The sequence below is a fragment of the Balaenoptera musculus genome, chromosome 9 (genome assembly GCF_009873245.2).
Source record: "Balaenoptera musculus isolate JJ_BM4_2016_0621 chromosome 9, mBalMus1.pri.v3, whole genome shotgun sequence".
NCBI lineage: Eukaryota > Metazoa > Chordata > Mammalia > Artiodactyla > Balaenopteridae > Balaenoptera > Balaenoptera musculus.
Window position 1 is genome coordinate 48,327,012 of NC_045793.1, and position 22,832 is coordinate 48,349,843.

The 22,832-nt window shown below is 41.2% G+C and overlaps 1 protein-coding gene and 1 long non-coding RNA gene across 7 annotated transcripts in view; one reads left to right on the forward strand and one right to left on the reverse strand.

Moving 5' to 3' along the window:
- Positions 1 to 22,832, forward strand: part of CPVL (carboxypeptidase vitellogenic like) — a 137,390-nt gene that overhangs the window by 91,366 nt on the left and 23,192 nt on the right. For 3 of the 4 annotated variants that reach the window (XM_036863182.1, XM_036863181.1, XM_036863183.1), the window contains one exon: positions 20,151 to 20,794. The exons of the other annotated variant lie outside the window; for it this stretch is intronic. In XM_036863182.1, coding sequence (XP_036719077.1) covers positions 20,151 to 20,255 — 105 coding nt within the window. In that variant the 3' untranslated portion in view covers positions 20,256 to 20,794. Of the gene's footprint in view, positions 1 to 20,150; positions 20,795 to 22,832 lie in introns of those variants that run through there. 4 annotated transcript variants of the gene reach the window in all.
- Positions 3,164 to 22,832, reverse strand: part of LOC118900666 — a 60,702-nt gene continuing 41,033 nt past the window's right edge. The window contains exons 8-9 of one of the 3 annotated variants that reach the window (XR_005021199.1): positions 7,392 to 9,051; positions 3,164 to 6,248 (exon numbers count right to left, since the gene is read on the reverse strand). This is a non-coding gene — a long non-coding RNA (uncharacterized LOC118900666). Of the gene's footprint in view, positions 9,052 to 20,159; positions 20,272 to 22,832 lie in introns of those variants that run through there. The other 2 variants (XR_005021192.1, XR_005021196.1) reach the window with 2 other exon arrangements.

Consider the following 22,832-nt stretch of genomic DNA (forward strand, 5'->3'; position numbering starts at 1 on the left):
CCTTAACTTAGGATGTTGAAGACCTAACTTAGGATGTGTCTGTATTTGGAGATATGGCCTCTAAGGAGGTAATTAAGGTTAAATGAGGTCATAAGGGCAGGGCCCTGATTCTGTGGGATTACGAAGAGACCGCAGAGAGATCGCTTGCCCCCACTCTGTCTCTGCCATGTGAGGACACAGCAAGAAGGCAGCCATCTGCAAGCCAGGAAGAGAGCTCTCACCAGAAACCCAGTCAGCTAGCACCTTGATCTTGGACTTCCCAGATGCCAAAACTGTGAGAAATTTCTGTTGTTTAAGCCACTCAGTCTATCGTATCCTCATAGGATTATTGAGGGGATTCAATAAGCTAATTAACTTAGAGCAGTCCCTGACTCATAGGAAACATTTGCTATTATTATTGTTACCATGGATCACTTATAAGAATATACACAGAAAAAAGGAAAATTATAAATGGTAAAAGTCAAGATCAGGGAAAATATTTGATTTTCCCTTAGAGGAAAGTTGGAATATTAGTGTTCAGGCCATTAAGGGCAAACGTGCATGCCGAGCTGCCAGGGAGCAATGGGCACGTCCTTAACCCCCTGTCCGCTGCACTGCTTTATGATGAGAATCCCACCAGGCACATTCGGCACGTCCTCCAGATCCTTTGACGGCTGCCTCAGCCACCTGTTATTCTATGTCCCCTGGACCTTCCTTGTGAAACGCTCCAGTGCCTGGCATCACACGTGTCCTGCTCGGTGCTGTGCACGGAATGCCCAGCTTGGGAGGCGAGATTGGGGCTGCAGGGCAGCCTGGGCCGTAGACGTGGGAAAAGGGATTGACCACCACTCAGAAACTTGTGGCAAATATCACACTGAGCCCGCTGACTCTTCTGGTGAATGCAAAACACATTGAGAGATGAAATGGCACTCCTCCGGCTGCCAAAAACCGGCTAACAAAAGAAGCGAGGCCCACATATGTTTGTGATAGAAGTGTTTTACCACACAGCGGCGAGGGATCTGCATTTTATGTAGGTGATTTTACAATGCTGGCAGCGCTCCTTCCCCTAATGCCTCAGCATAGGATTGGGGGTGGTGTGTGGAGATTGGGGGGAGGGGCAGGGATGAAGGAGGGAAAGGAGCTCTGGTGTTCACAAAGGCATTCTCTGTGGATTAAGGATACTGTTCAGATGTCAGGCATCTGATAATGAAAGAAACGGGCCTCAACCATGGACTTGGCTTTTTAGCATTTGACACACAAAACAGAAGCATGTGTATGTGTCTGCCAAAAAAGAAAACTCACTCTCTGCCAAACTCCACAGCTCTTAATTTAAAAATCGAAACCAAAGTAGACTTGTCTCCGGATGGTTCCCTAAAATGTCCACTTAAAGGAATGACAGCTCTCGCAGGGGAGTGTCAAGGTACCGAGATGGGGAGCAGTTTCTCCATCAAGGGAGGCCCAGGAAAACCAACCAGCTCCATCCAGCCTTCGGAGATCAGATGAAGAATGAGTGCTATTTGTTGCCCCTTGTTGGTCTGGCCTCCACAATCTGTGCCATTCTAAGACTTGGACCCTCCCTTGTTATATCATCTGGGAAGTCATAGGCTTTTCTGAGCCTCTGTTTGTTCATCTGTAAAATACAAGGTTTGAACTGAGTTATCTCTAAGATATCTTCAAAGAAAGATCTGAAGTATATTTTTCATTAATGTCCGGAGGGGCTCAGTTTGCAAGCAATGTAGAATAGATAGCTGCCTTCAGAGTGGGATGTGTGTGTTTGTACGACTCAGAAGTGTTGCAGTCTAGATCAAAGGTCTAATCCTCTCTCTCCCACTAGCTGGTGACAACCCATGTCCATCACTGTCAAGGCCACCCTGCTGCTCCTTTTGGGGTCTTTCTCTGCCTTTCTCCAAATGTCACAGTTGCTGTTCATGGTCTGTTTTGATGTTGCCACTGCTTTTGAAATGCAGGACATTTTGTTCTTACATCACTGAATTGTCATTTCAACTCCAAAGACTTTTTGATGCCACATTTAATATAAAATTTAATCAGAATATAAAATTTTAATCAGAATAATAACACTGATAAATTTCTTTAAAAACATCTTTCTAGAAAAAAAACTTCATGAAGCTAAATTTTCTTTAAAAAGCATTTTTTCTATCTTTATTTCAATGAAAATATTCTTACGGAGATTAATTATTTTCCATGTAAACATTAAAAGGAAGACTTGAGTCCCTGGTCAGTTTTCATTCCTATGCAATCATACTGGGTATAGCTTCTTCTACCATGAGTTTTGCATTGTTTCCAACAACTCTCTTTTCCTGATTGCAATTTGAGTCATCATTAATTTTATTTTATGTTTTCATTATCAATATCAGCTTAGGTTATTCAATAATTACAGGATGGATTATCTCCATCCTCTAGGTAGCATTTTCCAGTTGAAACAAATTTTAGATCTCATTTTCCAGGTGGGGAAACTGAAGCCCAGAGGTTAAGTGACTGTTCCAAAGTCTCCTACCCATTTCATGTCTGAGCTGAGATTAGATTCTAGGCCCCCTGGCTTCCAGCCCAGAGGTTTTCTGCTTCACAAGGGCACCCACCTCTGGAATGATGGATTGGCAGTAGTAAACTAGTACAGTTAAAATTGGAGCCTGCATACACATCTGCCATAATTAAAGCAGGCCTGAGAAATAATGTATTTTACTTCCAGTGTTAGCTCTTCAGTTACATGCATGTGACCTTCTATAGACAGACAGAGTATCGGGATTTTTAAAAAGGTGCTAGAGCTCAGTAGGTGGTGAGGCAAGGTTCATCCAGTGTTAAGAAAGGTTATAGCTTTACCTGGGAATTTCCGATGTTAGTCAAAGAACAGATGCTGAAATTGGCTAAAATGAACAGTGGAAACATGGTGGGCAGAGCCTCAGAATGAGAGCGTACAGGGCAGGGCACAGGCAGAGCACGCAGTCTGGTTTCTAATCTGGAGCCTAAAGGGTGAAAGCTGGGAGGGAAACTGGAAGGAGATCATGGGACCTTGATGGTAGGCAAAGGGGTGAGTGTTCCGTTGTTTAAGTAGTGGGGGGCCACTGAAGGGATTTTTTTTTTCCAATTTTTTTATTGTGATAAAATATACATAACAAAATTTGCCATCTTAACCATTTTAAAGTATACAGTTGAGTGGCATTAATGCATTCATAATGTTGTGCACCATCCATCTCCACAGTTCTTTTCCTCTTGTAAAGCTGAAACTCTGTAACTGAACACCAGCTCCCCATTCCCCCTTCCCTAGAGCCTGGCAACCACCGTTCTACCCCGTCTCTATGAATCTGACTACTCTAATTATCTCATGTAAGTGGAAGCATACAGTGTTTGTCGCCGTGGAAGATGTTTAAGCATATTTTCAAAGCTTTGGAAAGTTTAAAATGGCAGCAATAGGATGAATTCAGGGTAGAAAGAGGTCAGAGAAGGAGGATCCCCAGGAAATAGGGAGTCATGTTAGGAGCTGTATTGGAAGAAGGTTCTCCATCTACTTCCTGAGACCACCTTCTTGATACTTGATTCTGAGGTCCTGAAATAGAGGAGACAAGCTTTGTCATGTCTAAGCTGTGAGGACTGATCCCTGTTTGAGACATGGTGTTTCCTGTGTAGTTAAACCAGCTTGAAAGCTAAGTATCCACAGGGAGCGCCTGGCATGCTGGTGTCATCCTGGTGCCCTCCTCAGGCAGCCACAGTGAGTCCCCCAGCCCCCAAAAGCACAAGCCCTGAGCCATGACTTACGCTTTGACCTTGACCCAGGTTTGGCTTATGGAGTCCTCAGGACGGTGGTCTGCCACAGTCTTCGCAGGGGCTTCTCCCTGAGTTTCCAACAGGAATCAGACCTTCTGTTAGGGGTTACATACATTGAAACCAAGGGAAGGAGCCCACCACCCTCAAAGCTTGACTGTTTTGGAGAGTCATGACCAATGGGAGGCGGTCTGGGGTAATGAGAGGAAGGTGGACTGTGGAGTTAGACCAACCTATGTGAATTTCAGTTTTTGCCACTTACCGGCTGTGGGCTGGTCGCTGGTGCATGGGGGTGTCAGGAAGGCCAAAGGAGACGCTAAGGATGGCTACCAATCCTTCAGCATTCGCAAGCCCTCAGGCCAGTGGTCTGCCACACACTCTCTTATCCACAATTTTATGGAATACTCATAGCTCCCCTGTAAATTATGTGATTGTATTTACTAATTTATAAATGTAGAAACAGAAGTTTCACCTGGAAAACTTGATTAAGGCTTCAAATAGTAATAGTATCTGAGATTTGACAGCCCACATCTTGCTCTTTCCCCGGCACCGCTGTGCTTTAAGTACCTGTGGGGGCCATGGAGCGGGAAGGATGGAATATTCTGGTTGGCCACCGGACCAGGGCTACAAGTCTGCCCTTGGTGGTGGTGGTGACAGAGGTGGGTAGAGTGCGGGTGGTGGCCAGTGTGTTTGGCAGTGCATCCCGTCCACATAGAAGAGGCTGTTTTCTAAAGAAAAGCAGAGTGCTTACAAGGAGTAGGAGGATGGGGAAAGCCTGGTGTGCAGACAGAAAACAGTGAACAACTACGGCTTCTTAATTGTGCTTTTCTAAAACTAACATCAACCATTTTGTTTCTTTGACTACACACAACTGAAAAATGGAGAAAAGAATAACCACAGTCCTTCGAGTGGAAGGGAAGTTCAGGCTAGGATTTCAACATGTCCACGGATAATCCACAGAGAGAATGACCGAGCTGGCCACCTGCCTCTCTTGAACTTTCTGATAATTCTTTTTTTTTTTTTTTTTAATTTAGAATTTTAAACATCTTAGGGAGCATTAGAAACTATTTCCGAAGAAACCAACAGTTCCAGAAAGGTCTTCAGCAAGTCCTTGGTTGCACTGACAAAATCAGAGTAAGCAAAGAGCAATAAATGTAACTATTGCATTCAACTAGTTGATAAGGCATGAGAAGTTAAAACAATATTTAATGGAGGAAAGTAACTGTTAAACAGATTTGAGACAGTGATTACCAAATGCAGCTAATTCCTGGGAACATGTTTTGGCTTTGTTACAGAAATTGTTAAACAGAATCTTCATCTCTCTCCCAGGTCTGGATTTTTACCAAGAGGGATGGCCTGATTCATGGGTTCTTTGTCTCCATCTTCCAGACCTGGGGAAAGTACTTCTGTCCACTTTTGGGAATCAGGCTGTGGGCAGAAAATCAGACATAGCAATCAAAACATACCCCTGCCCTCAATATAAAACTTTCCATCAAGAGCTTCACGGATTCTCCAGAAGCAGGCATTGAGGCAAAGTTTGGAGTGCAAGATATTTATTAGGGATTAACACCTGAGAAAGGAAGGGGTAGGAAGCAGAATTGGCAGAGGAGAAAACCAAACTATGATAGAGGCCTGACAAACCTTGGCCAACCTGCAAGGGAGCTCCAGAGAGAGTAGTTTCCATCAGAGCATCTTACATCAGACAAAAATGATCGGGCCTTTATACCCCCCGCCTCACTTAGTCACCAAATGTGGGATGCCCCAGGAAGGGCATCATTTTGGGGAAAGGCTGTGCTCTGCAGCTGAGGCAGACCCCGAAGGAGCTGGAAGCCGTCTGCTGACTGACTTCCCACAGCTGGGCCGCAAGTCCATCCTTGAAAGGGGATCTGATGATGCATCTGTCTACCACAAAGGCCACCGAGACAATGCAGTTGCAAGCTCTCAGGGTTTGCGAGGGGGTGGGTGAGTAGACAGCAGCAGGAGTTGGTGGTTTCCCTAAGGCCACATGGGGTATTGGTCTTCCTTTGTTTGCATAATGTAAGCTTTCACTTGAGCTCTTAGTGTCATTATGTCTTCTATCTGCATTAGAAAGATGGATCCAGCCTTGTTTTTCAGTTCACATCAAGATTCCAAGATAGGAGCAACAGATCTTTCAGGGAAAAGAATCAAGAATTGTCAGGAAATATTTCCCTTTTTCAGTTATTTATTACAGAATAAGAAATCGCTCCAAAACTTACTGGCTTACCACAATAATTTATTATTTCTCACAATTATGTGGGTGGAATGGGCTCAGTAGAGCGGTTCTTCTGATTGGGGTAGGCCGAGGTCGCACACGCAGCTGCATTCAGCTGAGAGTTTGGCTAAAGCTGGGTAAGGTAGTCTCCTAGGTAGTCTCCAAGGGAATCTCCTGTCCTCCAGCGCTCTCTCCATATGACCTCTGACCATGTACTGTCCTGGTCTGGACTTCACAGCATAGCAGCAGGTCTCCCAAACTGAGAAGCAAAAGATGCCCGTCCTTTTAAGGCCAGGGTTCAAAAGCCCCAGACTGTTATTTCCATTGCATTCTCTTGGTCAAAGCAAATCACAGAGCAAGGCCAGATTCCTCCTGATGGCAAGAACGGCAAAGAATTTGGAACCATCCTTGTCCACTACATTTTCCTAAGCCATTGTGTCTCAACCCTTGCAAATATAGATTCCCAAGGTCTATTTCCAGATATTCTGACTTTACTGGTCTGGGGTAAGACCTGAGCATCAATATTTAAGCTTCTTAGGGAATTTAATATGCAGCTGGTTTTGGGGAACCCTAAACTGTGATGTCTTTTGTTCCTCTATTGATAAGGAAATGGCTTCCGTCTTGCAGGAATCCTGTGTGGCTTACGTTTGGATAAACTTCCGTTCTGATGCCTAAAGGGTGCTCTAGATCCTGACCTATTTTAGTTACTTACAGGCCAACCAGAAACCTGAGAACATAGATTTACTCTTAACAAACCAGCCATTGATCTGAAGCATCACATTTAGAAAAGTGTCCTCTAGTCAACAGTATTTACTGGTATGGCTCTGGTTCTCTGAAATCCTCAGCCAAAACCTTAAACTAAATTTTAAACCTCAGTTCCCTGCCATGCATTGTAGGTTTACAAGTGACCTTTGTTCTCTCAAAATACTGATAGACCACTGGTAATTTAGACTCGTAGAAGAACTCTTTTATTTACTCAAAACATTAGCTTCCTTTTCCCAGCAGCATTCTGTCCCATACTGAAATGATGTGATCCTCATGTGCAAAGTCTTCTGTTACTTTCCAACAAAGATACAACTAGATCAAGCAGGGTCTCCTGTAAACATCATCCAGAAGAGTTCTCAGCAAAGATGTTGCCCACCAGTAACAGTGTGTTTCTGGATATTAATTATTGATCAAATACTATTGATATAATAGATTGATACAATTAGTTCCATGCCAAAGCAAAAATAAAAATGCAATGATTTAGACTGAAGCCTTATCAGGAGTAAACTTAGCACTTCCATTAGGTGATCGTTAGGTTATTTAATAGATTCCTAACCTGGGTTAAGGGTTTATGGTTAGGATTCAAGGGGTCAGTGAACTTAGAAGGGAAAAAAATTGCGTCTTTATTTTCACTAACCTCTAACTGAAACATCATTTCCTTCCATTATGAATGTAGGCAACAAACCACAGCAGTATTAGCAGTGCCTTTGGCTTTGTCACCGTAGAAAGCAGAGATATTTTCATATCAAACACAGATGCTGTTGCAAATAGCTAGGAACAATGCTTATGACCATCACTACATTAAAGTTACAGGAGTTATCAGACCCACGGGTTGCTCTTCTATATGTGTTCATATAGAAAGGTGTATGTTGATGTATCACAAATTCATGTTTAGCTGTTTTGATCATTTCAATGTAATGGCTTCATTTGTAATCTAAATATATATGTATATATATTATGATATGTATCATAATATATATATGAGTGAATCATGTATTTAAAAACATTATTCTGAGAGGTATCTATAGGCTACATTAAACAGCCATAGGGGTCCATGGCACACAAAAGACAAAGAACCCATGGATTAGACTATTTGAATTGTTGAAAATAATTCATAGACTCTCCCCAACCCAAACCATGGACCACCTTTGGTGACCTCAGATTGAGAAATTATGAGCTTGAATTTTATTTATTTTTTATTACCTTGGCGATTCTCACTACTTCTATTATCACCATACTCAAGTGACATTATAGTTTAGGGATTAAGATAATGAATACTGTGTTAGACCTGGATTAGCTCCCAGCTCTACCACTTACTAGCTGTGTGACCTTGGGCAAGTTACTTAACCTCTCCAAGAGGTTCCTCATCTGTAAACTGGGGTTGATATGAATACCTACCTCTCTTGCAGAAGGATTCATTATTAGAATTAATTAAGATAATGCTCATTTATTACTTGACACTCTGTCTGGCATCTAGTAAGCATGTAATAAGTATTTATTTTATTGTCTTTGTTGACCTCTCCTAGCATGAATCTGTTTTCACAGGGCAAGACGCTTCCCCCAACCCCATCTAACAGGGTCCTTAAGAGTTACTATGTCTTAAAGGCTCAGGTGATGAAATGGGCTGAGTATTATTCATCAGATAGGACTAGAAATACTGCAGTTGTATCCAGTTTTCCCTTCACCATAACAAGGAAACTGCCTTGATGAGAGATGGAAGAAGTAGAGGGGACTGGGGAGGAGTTCCATGTTTTGCTGCATGGCAGTCTAACAAAAGTATATGAAAATCACTAAATTGAGTGATGAGATGTTTCTAAAGCATTGAGTCCCTTCTAGTTTAACAATAGTCTGAAACATCCCTGTTGACAATAAATGAAGCACCCAGCCTTAATGCTTTTGTTCTGGGGTTTTTTTGGGGGCTTTTTTGGTTTTTTTTTTTTTTTTTTTTTTTCATTTGTACTGAGCTTCTAACATATAGAAACAGGGAAGAAGGGGAATATAGGAGCTTAGATTTAGAGAGTAAAAAATAATCTAGCAAAAACAAAAAAAAAACAAATGTTCGGCAACTTCTTGCTCTTCTGCTGTCCAGCATGGAGATGTGGGTGTTATTTTTGTTCCTCTATTTATTTTTTTTATGCAGCAACTGGAGTCCCAAGGTTTCCATTCTGGCACCAGCTCTGTCTTCTTGGAGCTGCTTGCCAGAGGGGGACTTCCCACTTTTGCCTTTGTTTCCTTCAATTGCTTCTCTGTATCCTCCTCACTTACTGTTTTTAGACAAAGGGTCCATCTCATCATCCCTGTGTTGGGCAGAAGGAAAAAGCACAACAGAGAACATGTTAAATTTCTTCAAGATTCATTTTTGTGAGTTTGGCAGCATCAGTAGGTGGGTTTTTTCTTTTCTTTTGTAGTTGAAAATTGAATAATATCCAAAAATATGTAACATACTTGTGTAAGATAAAACAAACAATGATAACTGAATACCCTTGTGCTTACCAGTCACTTAGGAAATGCAGCATTACCAGCAGCCCATCCCCTTCCCTCACTGGCCCTGGAGGTAAACCACTGCCCTGGATTTTTTTATCACCCTTTTCCTTTCTGAAAAAAATTAATAGTTTTACTGCAGATATACATCTCCATAAATGATATTTTACTTTTCATGTTTAATTTTATACAAAAGGAATTATTCTGTATGATACTGCAATATACTTTTGCTCTTCAATACTTTGAGATTCATCGTGTTGATACATGCAAAATTGTGCTTCGTTCTTTTACATTGCTGCATAGTATTCCATTGTGTGATTATATCATTTGTCCATTCCACTGCTGATGGGCATTTGGGTTGTTTCCAGCTTTTTGCTACTATAAATATTGCTGCTGTACACAACCTTGCAAATATCTCCTTGGGCCTGCATGCAAGACTTTCTCTAAGAATAATTCCTAGAGGTGGAATGGATGAGTTCACAGGGTTTGAGCATCTTCAACTTCTTTAGGTAATGCCAAACTGTTTTCCAAATTGATTGTATTCTTTCCAGTAATGTACAAGGGTTCTGGTTATTCCACTATCTCACCGGCTCTTGGACTTGTCTCTAGGCATCTTTCAGCTGGGCTTGTTAAGTGGAAGGGGGCACTTAATGTCCTTTCCCATGTCTAATATACATGGTCTGTCTTCTTTTTCTCTTGCTCTCTTTCCCGTCTTCTTCTCTGGCTACCATCAATTGAAAGACTGTAGCATCCACACCCAGTGAAAGGGTGGAGTGGACATGTCATATCCAAGTCTTGGTACTGCTTTGGTTCTGTGGATGCACTTTTCTTTCTGGATGGCCTGGGCTGATGCTGGCTATCAAAATAACCAGCTTTAAAAAAATTAGAAATTTATTCCTTCAGCACCTTATCACTTCAGCTTACCAGCAGTGGCTCAGTATAAGAAGCAACTAATAAAATAGACATTTCAACTTAAGCCTGGATTTGCAGGCAAGGCCTAGACCACAGGGAGAAGAACCTGAATCTTTTTTCCAACACAGCACAAATCCCCTCACTTCCATCACTTTTCCATTGAAACGACAAGGAAGTGAAGTTTTTTAGCCAGTTGCTTTGCTGTGAGTCTTACCAGAAAATTAAGAAGAATAGTAATTGGCAAATACTACTCACCCAGTTCTTTAGCTAGCCTTTCTCACATCTGCTTTATAGTATCCTTCTCACTGACCTGATTTACTCACTTCCTAGTGCTTGACACAGAAACCACAAAGAACTACTTAAAAAGAAAAACACTGATTTTATACAAACCAATAAAAAACGTACAGCATTTTGGGGGACATAAAAAAACAATGGCTACCCTACATTATAAATTCTAAAATGAAACAGTTTTTGCCTTGTGGTGTTTTAAGAAAAGGCACAGATTTTAAAAGATGCTATTCAAGAACACTCTGAATATGTGTTTTTAAGTTGTTTAAACTTTTTCCCTTTTACAATAGCCTCACTAACTGGTCTTAACTAGTCTCGTTTCTCTCCAACCTACCCTTCTCTCTGTGCTTTTTCCAAAATGCAAGTCCGATCCTGTTTTTCCCTGTTTAAAATCCCTCACTAACTCCCTGATACCTGAAGAATGAAGTCTGAACTCTTTACATAAGAGAGTAAAGATATTTGATCTGGCCTCTGCTTCCTTCCCCAACCTGGACTCTCACTCTCCCTCCTTCTTAACTAGAATCCTGAAAAATGAAACAAAACACCTTATAATTCCCCAAGCACACCTTACTGTTCTGTCAGCCAATAATTCCCATGGATTCCCTCTGCTTTTCTTATAAGGCCCTTCCTACTCCTCTGACTGCCTGGAAAACCCCCATTTGCCTTTCAGAGCTAAGCTCCAGCATCACCTCTAGGAAGCCCTTCTCCCAGAATTCCTCCTTCTCTGCATCTCTTTCTATGTACATCTCCTGTTGCATGTACCACACTGGGTTTTCATTTGCCTCTTCAATTGCCTTCCTCCTCTATTTGATTGACACTGAGCTCCTTGAGGACAGGAATAATGTACGATTTATGATTGTAGCAAACCCCTTAGCACAGTTCCTGGCACTCAGTAAATGTTCAGCGAATTAGAATTAAAATCAAATTGTCCCCTACCTTATGCCCACACCCCTCTCATTTGTGTGTATATTCAAATACTACAATTCTCAAGGAATGCAATAGCTGCTCACCATTTGTACATACCAGAATGTCTTCTAGGAAATAGACTAGACATGCTGAGATGATGAATAGTTCAAAACAATGCCCATCAAACGAAAGGATGCATTGTTTATGTCCACTGAAGACTATTTCCCTTCTGTGTTACATAAGAGAAAAAAGGAGAAATATTCTGGGAAAAAAATTTATGGAAGGGGTTGTAGAAGTTTCATTATCTCAGTGGCTGACTAGTGTATCCTCTCCTTTAAAAAAAATTGAATTCTCGGTATTTGAGGGTTTTTTTTCCCTTTTCTTAAAAAAACATACAGCTCGCTTCTTGAAAACAAAGGCAATAATAAACAATAGCAACTCCCAATTTTACTCTGATTATTTGCCAAGAGTCCTCTTAGTTCATGTGGTTCTATTTCATTAGAGAGGACTGATTAGCTTAAAAAGAAGGCTACTAAATTAAGCTACCCAAATATGCACTTAGTTAATACTCAGGGGGCTAATTTATTGTATTATTTAAAATATAAATTGGATAGCAGATCTAGTTGCTGAGGTATAGCAGCTCAGCAATGATGCATAATTTTCTCTTAGCTATTGAGTGGTTTTCAATAATCTATTGAAATTTAACAGAGAACCATTTCATTATGAGAAGTGAATAAATACTAAGAAGGCTAACATTTAAAGTATTATCTGCACATGCAGAACAGGTTTTAAAAATTAATGTTATTTGAGGAACAAAGAGGAATGGGGGTTTGCCTTTTAAACAATAACTTTTCGTCGTTTCAATTTGAAGCATAACCAGATTTACAAAGTTGCTTGTGGGAATAGTAAATGGAGCCAAAAAACAAACAAGGTAGAGTGTGGAGTTGGGTAGAGAAATGGGCAGCATGAAGGAACAAAATAAAGTTGTGTTGCAGTATTGCTACGTTGTCAGCTGGACTAAGGGCATTATTTTTGCCTTGCGCTCTTTGGTTTAGCAGTAAAGACAGTGTGCCTTGTTCTGTTTCAACAAATGGCATCATTGAAAATGTTGCACCATTCGCCATATTTTGTCTTCTAAATTCCCGGAACCTGGGGGCATTTGCGGGTCTGGGGTCCCCTTAAGCTGTGGGTCAGGAACACAGTTGAATGTAGATACCCTCTGTGGTCAGGAGTGGTCCCAAAAAGACCACGTTTGGAGTGTCTTAGGGGCTCTGATACACAGAAGGATCCTGACAACTTGGTGGTGTGGTCTTGAAACTATTACTGCCAGTAATACTAGAACTCAGTGGGGACAGACAGGAATGGAAGCAGGCAACAGGACCTTCTTACCTTCCTGCAAATATTTGAAACCCAGCCCATCTGATATCCTGCGCCAAGGTTTCAGAGAAGATAATTTACCCATTTGAATGGATATTTCTTTGATTTATTTTGGGAAAGAGGAAGAATGCCTTAATGTGTCATGTTTCCCCAGGAACATCAAAATGTCAGAGAACCAGTGGTCTGAGAGTAAACCAGCTTGGGAGGGAGGGGAGCCACTGATCTGTAGTGTTTGCCAATCTCCGTGGTGTAAATACTCCCACTATGGCTGATTTCAGGCTACCAACATGATGTCACCAAATGTGGAGTGGGGCAGCCACGTGCGTAATCCAATCTCCTAAACCAGTGGGAAAGAACTCCAGCACACCACTGCTGGAGCTAGCCTACACTACTGTTTGCAGGAAGCAAAATTTTGGCAGGTTGGCTGGCTCTTGTTTCCATGTTACCCAGAAGACAGTGAGTCAGGGTCTAAGTCCTCACAACACTCCTGGCAGAGAGCATTTGCTGCTATAACCTCTGCCCTCTCCTCCCCCATTCTCATTCGCTCTTCCCAAAGAAAACTACAAATGTGGATCATAAAGCTAGATATTGAGTAAGGGTAATTAATGAACTGGATTGTGCTTTTTATCCTCTTGTGGATATCTAATATAAAAACTGCACATGGAGGGAGTAAAGTTTTGATTACTTTTTAATTGCATGAAGCCCTATGTTGTAAAGTGGGTTCTTAAAAGGGAAAAAAGACACAACAGCTTTTTGCCATTCTGCTGAGACAAGTAAGGTCTTGCTTGATTGACATTTCTGTGTGGGGAGAAGAGGGTGTTAGGCGTTGCATGAGGTGAAAGGGGGTGGAAAGAATGGGATGGATCCTGGTGTTGGCAGGCTTAAGGGATACAATTCACTCTAGACAGTTAAACCTATTGACAGAGGTTTGATTTCTTATTTAAGTTGCTTTCTTACTTTAACTGGAACATTCTTTCCCATGGGAAGGAAAGATTCATAGCACGGAAATAAAAGAAGCCTGGAAGAGAAATATTTCCCCTCCTAAAGAAAATATTATAATCTATCTTTCCCCTCCTAAAGAAAATATTATAATCTATCTTCTGAAAAAGTATAGTAATGAAGTTTACAGTTCCTAGTAACTTCTAATCTTTCTCTGCTCTTAAAGGGAAAACATATTCCTTTGACCATAAAAATTCAGATAATAATAGTATGATGACCTTTGGTTGAGTGCTTATTATTTGCCTGTATGATACGTGGTGCAAGCTTAATACACATCTGTGGACCAAGTGCCATGTAACATTTTATATGCATTATTTCTATGAATTCTCACAGAAAGTTAAATATTCTTAGCATGACTAACCATTCCAGATCGCCTGGCACTTTTTCAGTGTTAGTACTAAAAGTTTTATGTTCGCAGTAACTCCTCAGTCCTGGGCAAACTGGGACAACTGGTCACCCTAATTCTTATCTCCATTTTACAGATGGGAAAATAGAGTTAGTTAAGTCATTGTGCCCAAGTCACGGAGCTGGGTTCCAACCCAGATCTGCTAAATCCTGAGTCCATGCCTTTAAGCTTTTATTGTTGTTCTTAATAGAGTGGGGTTGGTTTGACCCATGCTATTATTGTGTCATAATCAAAAGTGGAAATCCTAAATTATGATATTGTTGCAACTGATTAAGTTAGATGAGAGCCTCTTGGGAACTGTAAGGTAGCATCAAAGCTCTATATTGACTACTCTAGAAACGATGCCACTGCGATGGCTACATTTAGGTCAGCTAAAGCACCCTTTCCCCTCAATAATTATTTGCTACCCTAGGACTTACAGTGGTGAATCTGAAGGCGTTTTCCCTGAGTGTTGTGGGAGCAGCCGTGAGCCTTGACCTTCACTTTGCTTTTTGTTTTTTTTTGGAAGTGAGTTGCCTCACTCTTTGTTAAGAGGCGGCTGCTAACAAGCTTTGGCTTATTTTTATTCTCATTACCAAGTACCCTTTCTTTTTAGTATACTTTTTATTTGAGTGCATATTTATTTTATTTCTACTCAGGGTTAGTGTCTGAAAACAAAAAGGTAAGAGTTTGTAAATGTGGAATGGAATAAAAATAATAAAAGAAATTTAGCGTAAATCAGAAACTAACAAACAAGACTCTCTTGAGTGTCTGCATCAACCTGTAGTAGAAAACAAGGACTATAAACTATCCTATATCACCTGCCTCCCAAACCTGCTTCTGCCATGTGCCTCTTTTCTTCTTTCTTGGTTAATAACATCACTTCTTGCAAAGCTGCACATGTCAGAAGCCTGAAATGGGGAGGTTGTTGGTGTGTTGGAGGGGGATGCTTTCACTTAAACTTTGTCTGATTAATCACTAATTTTATTATTTCTACCCCAACATCTCTCTTCCCTTCCCCTTCTCACCATCTGTCTTAGGAGCCTACATCATCTCTCACCTGAAGATGTAGTCTCCTAATTTGCCTCCTTACCCCAGTATCATTTCCTTCCAAATCAGCCCCCTCATTACATATTAAGTCATCTTTCTACAATGCAAATCTGAGCGCATCACTACTCTGCTTAAAACCCTCGAGGATATGGGCTTCCCTGGTGGCGCAGTGGTTGAGAGTCTGCCTGCCAATGCAGGGGACACGGGTTCGAGCCCTGGTCTGGGAAGATCCCACATGCCACAGAGCAACTAAGCCCGTGTGCCACAACTACTGAGCCTGCGCGTCTGGAGCCTGTGCTCCGCAACAAGAGAGGCCGCGATAGTGAGAGGCCCGCACACCGCGATGATGAGTGGCCCCCGCTCGCCACAACTAGAGAAAGCCCTCACACAGAAACGAAGACCCAACACAGCCAAAAATAAATATAAATAAATTTAAAAATTTAACGAAAAAAAAAAACCCCTCGAGGATATATCCAGAATAGGCAAACCCATAGAGATAGAAAGTAGATTAGTGATTGCCAGGGACTGGCAGGAAGAGGGGAATGGAAAGTGATTGCTAATGAGTATAGGGTTTCCTTTGGGGTGATGAAAACGTTCTGCAACTAGATAGTGGTGATGGTTGCACAACACTGTGAATATACTAAATGCTACTGAATTGTTCAATGTAAAATGGTTAGAATGATAATTTTATATTATGTGTATTTTAACACACACACACACACAAATCCTATAGGATAAGGTCCATGCATCCCAGCAGCATGTCATATGGGGTTTACCTGTTCAACTGTCCCTTCTGCTTTCCCACTAACTCTTTACAACTGGGACCTCTTTTGGATTACTGCACGTGCCATGCAGTTTCATGCCCCACTGTTTTTTGTTTTTGTTTTTGTTTTTGTTTTAATTTATTTATTTTTGGCTGCGTTGGGTACTCGTTGCTGTGCGTGGTCTCCCTCCAGTTGCGGCGAGCAGGGGCCACCCTCCGCTGCTGCGCGCAGGCCTCTCACTGTCGTGGCCTCTCCTACCGCGGAGCACAGGCTCCAGGCGTGCAGGCTTCAGTAGCTGTGGCATGCGGGCTCAGTAGTTGTGGCTTGCGGGCTCCAGAGCCCAGGCTCAGTAGTTGTGGCACGTGGGCTTAGTTGCTCCCTGGCATGTGGGATCTTCCTGGCCCAGGGCTCGAACCTGCATCCCCTGCATTGGCAGGCGGATTCTCAACCACGGTGCCACCAGGGAAGCCCACCCCACTGCTTTTGAACTCACAGTTTCCTTTGTCTTTAGTGCATCCCTTCCCCCCTCCCCAACCCACCATTGTCCGGTGATCTGCTCCTCCAGGACTCCCAGGAAGTTTCCCCTGACACATCTATGTCAACACACCCATTGTGAATTTCCATCTATATTTCATCTCAAAAGGCACAACTGAGAAACCTTTATTGCTAGGTCCATGTTTCTAGTTCCAGGGAGCATTGTACTGTTTTCTAAAATGTAAAGTGTAATGAAGCTTTAAAGTGTTTTGTATAACCCTTTGAAAATTCATGACATCTGGAACACATGAGTTTAGGGGTTTCAGTTCTAGTGTGAAAGCACCCAAAAAATACAGTTTCTGGTGATGAGACCATTTCTATCCAGGGAGCCTTGAGATTAATCTTGTCACATTTAAATATGTAATCATGACCCTGTCACATTTTTTTACACAGCTCTAAAAACTCTGTAGTGATTTGTGTTCTTGATTCGTGAGTGGTGAGTGGCTTGGTTATAAACAGCAGAGTGGGTTTTTTTCAGCACTCATAAATTTATTTTTGAGGTTAACTTCAGTAAAATGCTGTATGGGAATCTGATAGAGAACATCGAGAATTTTGTGGTATGTGAAAAAGACTTTGTTCCTAAATGAGCTTTTCTTTCCAATCTTAATGACACCATTTATGATGTCATTTGGTCATTACATATGGCAGCTCAGAATTGGACCAGGGATTAGGCAACTCACTGTGAATAAGAATTATAACACCTAACCCCTGTCATCTCTTCTTTACCACTTGTTTATCATGGATGTAGAAGGTGGATATTAGTGTGTGTGTGAGAGTGTGAGAGAGAGAGACTGTGTGTGTGTGTGTGTGTGTGTGTGTATAAACACCAGGAGAGCAGATGATCAGGAAAAAATACACTAAGGTCAGGTCATGAGTAGATGTTAACCAAATTTCTCTTTGTATTCTCCCTTGATGTAAAAACAGAACTGCCTGATTTCTCACAAAATAGAAAGTTGGTTTAAATAGCGGTTCTCAAAGCGTAGTCTTTGGACCAACAGCACCAACAACAATACTTTGGAACTGTTTGAAACGCAAATTCTTAGGGGCCTCCCTGGTGGCGCAGTGGTTAAGAATCTGCCTGCCAATGCAGGGGGCACAGCAGTCTGCGTTAACAAGCTCAGGTACTTTTATGCACGCTTGTTTGAGAACTACTGTGTTAACTCGCTTAAACCAAGATTTTTCCATGCTAATGTAGGAACACAATGTTCTAGGTTGGTTAGGTTGATACAAGCATTTTGATCTTGGATTTTGAACACAGATAATTACTGGAAGAATAATTACAATGGCTGATATTTCTTAAGTACCATCCCAGGCCAGGCACTGTGCCAAGTGTTCCAATGGATATTATTCCATTAATTCCTTATACAACTATCCCAGGACATAATATTTTATTCTCTGTTGTACAGTTAAGGAAACTGAAACTCAGAGACATGAAGTTAATTGCCCAAGGTCACACAGCTTGCTGTGCCTCTGGTCATGCTCCTGCACTTTGACTCCCGAGCCCAGGCCATCAAGCACTATGCTATCCCCCCATTAGTGGCAGCTCTGGTCTGGAAGACAGGGTGACCTTTAGCTCCTGAGTATTCAGTTTATTTCTGTTCTGGATGGTTGCCACCAAACTCATTTCCAGTTTAAGCAGCTGGGTTTTGTCATAAACATGACTTCATTAAATGTCCTCAGCTGAGCTGAAGCTGCATAGAAATCACTCATCGGATTCCTGCCAAGGCCGGAGAATTGGATGAGAAGCTACAGGAAGAGAATTCTAGCCTGGGATAGTGGGGGCAGCAGAAGCTTCCCTCCAGAGCCACATGCACGGGCTCTTGTCACAGATGTGTTTACTTTCAGTCTGTGACAAAAAGTGGGACACGGTGGGTTTCCAGATGCAAGCTGGAACACAAATGGTAGATGGACGCCACTGTCATAGCAGCAAGGCACAGATGACGGCTGGTGGAGGGTAGCATAAAGCAGATGTCTCCAATGGTATATGAGGGGTAAGGCCAACCTCAGAGGGCTCTTCAGAGGCGAGTGAAACGTTCTGTGACTACGCCGTAAAGTTCTGTTCAAAGTAAGGAATTATTGTGTAAGTACTGTAATTTGATTAAAAACACTGGCGTTTGCATTAGAAGCCAGGGTTCTAGCCGCTTCCTCTACTTACAGTTGTATGACCTGGACAAGCCCCCTTATAGCTCCAGTCTCCTCGACGCTGCTGTGAAGGGTGCTCTCTGCCGTTGTTCAGGGCACAGCTTCTACAGCTGTAAGCTGCAAAATAAAATTCATCTAATAACGTTGATCCGCTTATCTCACAGCAAGGTTGGAAGATGGTGGGTGTTGGGGGGAGGGGGTAATATAATCAACACACTATGCAAATCTTTTTTTTTTTTTTTTTTTCTGCTTCAGTTCTTTTCAGATTGATGCAGGTACAAGGTCGGCCTCTAATAAAGGGACTTTTTAAAAGTAGTCTTTAATTCTTGATTGTGATTCAGCAGCTAGAAGTCACTGAATGTGATTGCTTTATAGCATGTGTTCACTTACATCAGCCACTACTAACTCCTGTCCGTTCTCCACACGTGCAACAGGACCTCTCAGGCCACAGGATCTCTCCTGCATGCGGCCTCCCAGCACTCAGTGTCGGTTCTTTCCCTTTTTGAATCATGAAGGCCTGCCCTTGTTGTAGAGAGGTCCTTGGGACATTGGCTGAAACCATAGACTTTCCGAGTGCAGAGCCTGGCGTAAGGGTGGCCCCTTGTAGGCCCTTGTGTGAGTCTGAACTCACCTCAACTACAGAAGTTTTAAGGATGCTTTATATATCCTGAGAGGTGACAGAGGGGTCCATTGTTATCCAAACTTGTTGAGTTTACCCCTAAGACTAGTGGATTCCGTTATATGTAAATTTTACACAGAATTTGGGGAGAAGTATACTGATACCCCCATTTTACTTTGAAATGCGTCAAAAAGATAAGGTGGATTAATAGATGGATAGTGAGAGCCATCTGTAAGAAGACAAGTGAGTGTTAATGAGAATATCTCAATAGTGCATATATGAAATTCTTTCAAATTTGCTATATGTTTGAAAATGTTTCATAATAAAATGTCAGGAAAAATAGAATGTTCTAACTCTTTGCTGCTCAAAAATGGGCTTTTAAAATTTCAGCTATCAAGGATTTCTCTTTTGTTACTGTTTTAATTTTTTGGAGGATCAAAATATCTCCTTTATTAATGGTACAGGCTAAGGTGGAAGGTATAGCTTAGTGTGACAGCCAAGTGGACCAGCTAACTGAAGGGTGGAATTAGGTAGATTCCTCCCCCCAATTGCAGGCAGAGCTGGTCTGGGTTAGGTCTCCCCACCTTAGTGCCGTAACCGGGTAGAATTACAGCACAGCACAGCACGGAGGCGCAGACAGCTCCGTCCCAAGAGGAAAAAGACAAGGAGGAATTTTCCAGTTCTATACATGTCAAAGATAAACGCAACTTGGTATAAAATTGAATAACTACACAATTTTAAAACTTTCTTACATTAAGGTACCTATTATTAATGCTATCAAAAGCAGACAATCAGCATATCCAAAGGCATGGATTGATACAATATGTTCTTTATTTCATGTAAGCTTTAAGAATACTTTAATCCAAATTAAAACTTTCCATTTATCTAGAATATCCGATTCTCTAAATTTCAGTTTTTCTTCTGTTTTTCTTCTTTAAGGTAATTGTTCGAGGTGGAGGCCACATTTTGCCCTATGATCAGCCTTTGAGATCTTTTGACATGATTAATCGATTCATTTTTGAAAGAGGATGGGATCCTTATTGATGGATCAGCTACTTTCCTAAAAGAGAATGTCAGGGATTTTAATCTTTGAAAAGAAAATTTTCGAAACAGAAAATGTCACATAAATAAGAAAATTATCTTTTTAAATCTGCAAAATGTTTCTCATCAATAAAAATTATCCTTGAAACAAGTGAGGTTCTGTTTTGGAGGATCACTACAAAATTAACTGTAAGAAGATGCTGTGCATGAGTGAGAATTACATCTTTTAACTTAAAGGATGGAAAGGATGGATTCTGAGACACCGATTCAGATGGAAATGGATAAATAAATGGGATGCTGGGGCCTTGAAAAGGAATTTTAAATTCCTTCTAAAATGTGAAAAGTGCAGTAAATGAATAAAGGTGTAACTACATCTTGTTCTATAAATAACAGAAAAGTTTATCATACCATGCATCTGAAGGTGTTTGGTAAATATCAGGTAAGAACATCTGACTTATCATTCCAAAGGAATGGGTGACCTTATAATAGTGGTGAGGAAGAGACTTTGGAATGTAGAAAGTCTTAGCAAGAAAGGTAGCTTGGAATTCTTTGAATTAGAAATCTTATATGTAAAAGAAATGATGTACTGATTGATGATAAGCAGAGGATCTTAATCAGAGAACATACTAAATCCTTGCCTTTTCTTTCTTCTTTTTGTTTTTTTGGTTTTTTTGCTCGTCAGTTCATTTGAAATATATGCATTTATCAAACAGCCTGCAGGCCACATTAGTTATGAGCCATTTTTAATTTGGGTTTTAAATTCTGTACTTCTTTTAGCCAAATAAAGAATAACCTAATTTTGTATAATAATTGTTGGAATATCAAAAAAATTTGAGATCATCTTGCATCAAAATATATACATTTATAAATATACATACATGAGTAATTTTCCAACTAAAATATCACATCTCGGCACATCTTTCCTATTTATGCATCACACACTCACATCTCTAATTCTACAGCACGTTTGGCTTTTTCCACATCATTTCCCCCTCATATTACCCATCTATGAATTGGCTTACTGGGGAACTAAATTTAAAAAGTCAAAGCCTCTTGCTGCAGATATTTTATTGAGTTCTTTTAATTTCTCATTTTGTGCCTGATTTCATTCAGGGTTGAGATTTTCCTTTTTTTTTTTTATACATGTTGTTCATTGTGCCCATATACTGTGAGACCTCAAATTGAACATTCTGATCAAAAGCAAATTTTAATTATTGCAGAGAATAAACTGGGGGAAGTGTGCACAAAGCTTTGCATATAGCCCCACCTGCAAGTTAAATAGTTGCATTTGGTCCCAATAATGTGTAGTGGAAAGAGCACCAACTGTGGCTGGGAGACCTGGGATTTAGTCCCAGGTGTGTCACACATGCACTGGATGTTTTGGATAAGTCATCTCACTGTACTAGCCTCCCAAAGTCTCAAAGAAGATAGCCAGAAGAGATTTCTGAGGTTCCTTCCAGCTCATATATCATTGTCATAGTGACTGTTTCACCAAGGAACCATGAGATGATATAGTCAAGCCTCATTATTAGTGGATTCCATATTTGCATCACCTACTGATTAAAATTTATTTGTAATCCCCAAATCAATACTTGCTCACTTTGTGGTCATTTGTGAGCATGGACAGAGTGATGAGAAATTTGAGTTACCCAATATGCACATTCTCAGCTGAGGTCAAACGAGGCAACACTGCCTTCTTGTTTCAGCTCTCCTAATGTAAACAAGCATCCTTTTGGCAGTCTACTTAGTGCCACATTTTCTGCATCTTTGTGCTTTTATTGGTGATTTTGCTATTTAAAAGGACTCCCAAGCATAGTGCTGAAGTGCCGTCTAGTGTTCTTGAGCACAAGAAGGCTGTGATGTGCCTTATGGGGAAAAGATGTGTGTTAGATAAGGTTCGTTCAGGCGTGAGTTATATGCTGTTGGCTATGAGGTCAATATTATTGAAGCAACGATATATGTTAAATAAGGTTTCTTTAACACACATAAAACAAGGTTATGTTTTGATTGGATGACCAAAATGTTGTGACCAAAGACTAGTAGGAAACCAAGTCCTGGATTTCCCGGGGAGCAGTGTTTCAGAACTCTAATTCAGTGTTTAGGGAGGTGTTATAGAAAATATCTACAGTGAACAGACAGAATGGACTGTTCTTATGGAACACTTAGAGTAGGGATCAACACAAAATCATAGCTCAGTAAGTGGAAGTGGTAGATGCTGTCATTGTTTTAGATGTTGTCATTTTTATCATCTCCCTGTCCCAGGCACCAGGCCAGTGGGGACTGTTGGGGACAACTTGCCAGGCCTTCCCAGAGCAACCCTAGCCAAGTCCCTTGAGGCTACAGTCCTATGGAGACTGAAACTGGCAGGTATTTTACATTAAAAGAAGGGAGGGTAGGGTAGTTCAGAGACTAAAGAAAAGCAAGTTTTTGAATTTAATTGGAGAGAGTCCTTTGTGGAGAGACTCTCCCAGTGGGGTAGGCGTCCCCCATGAGATACACCAGTCCATTAAGGTGCCCTCCCTTAGTCCAGACAAGAGACAGGCAGAAAGTCTCACATGACTGCCGTTACTGCAAGCAGAC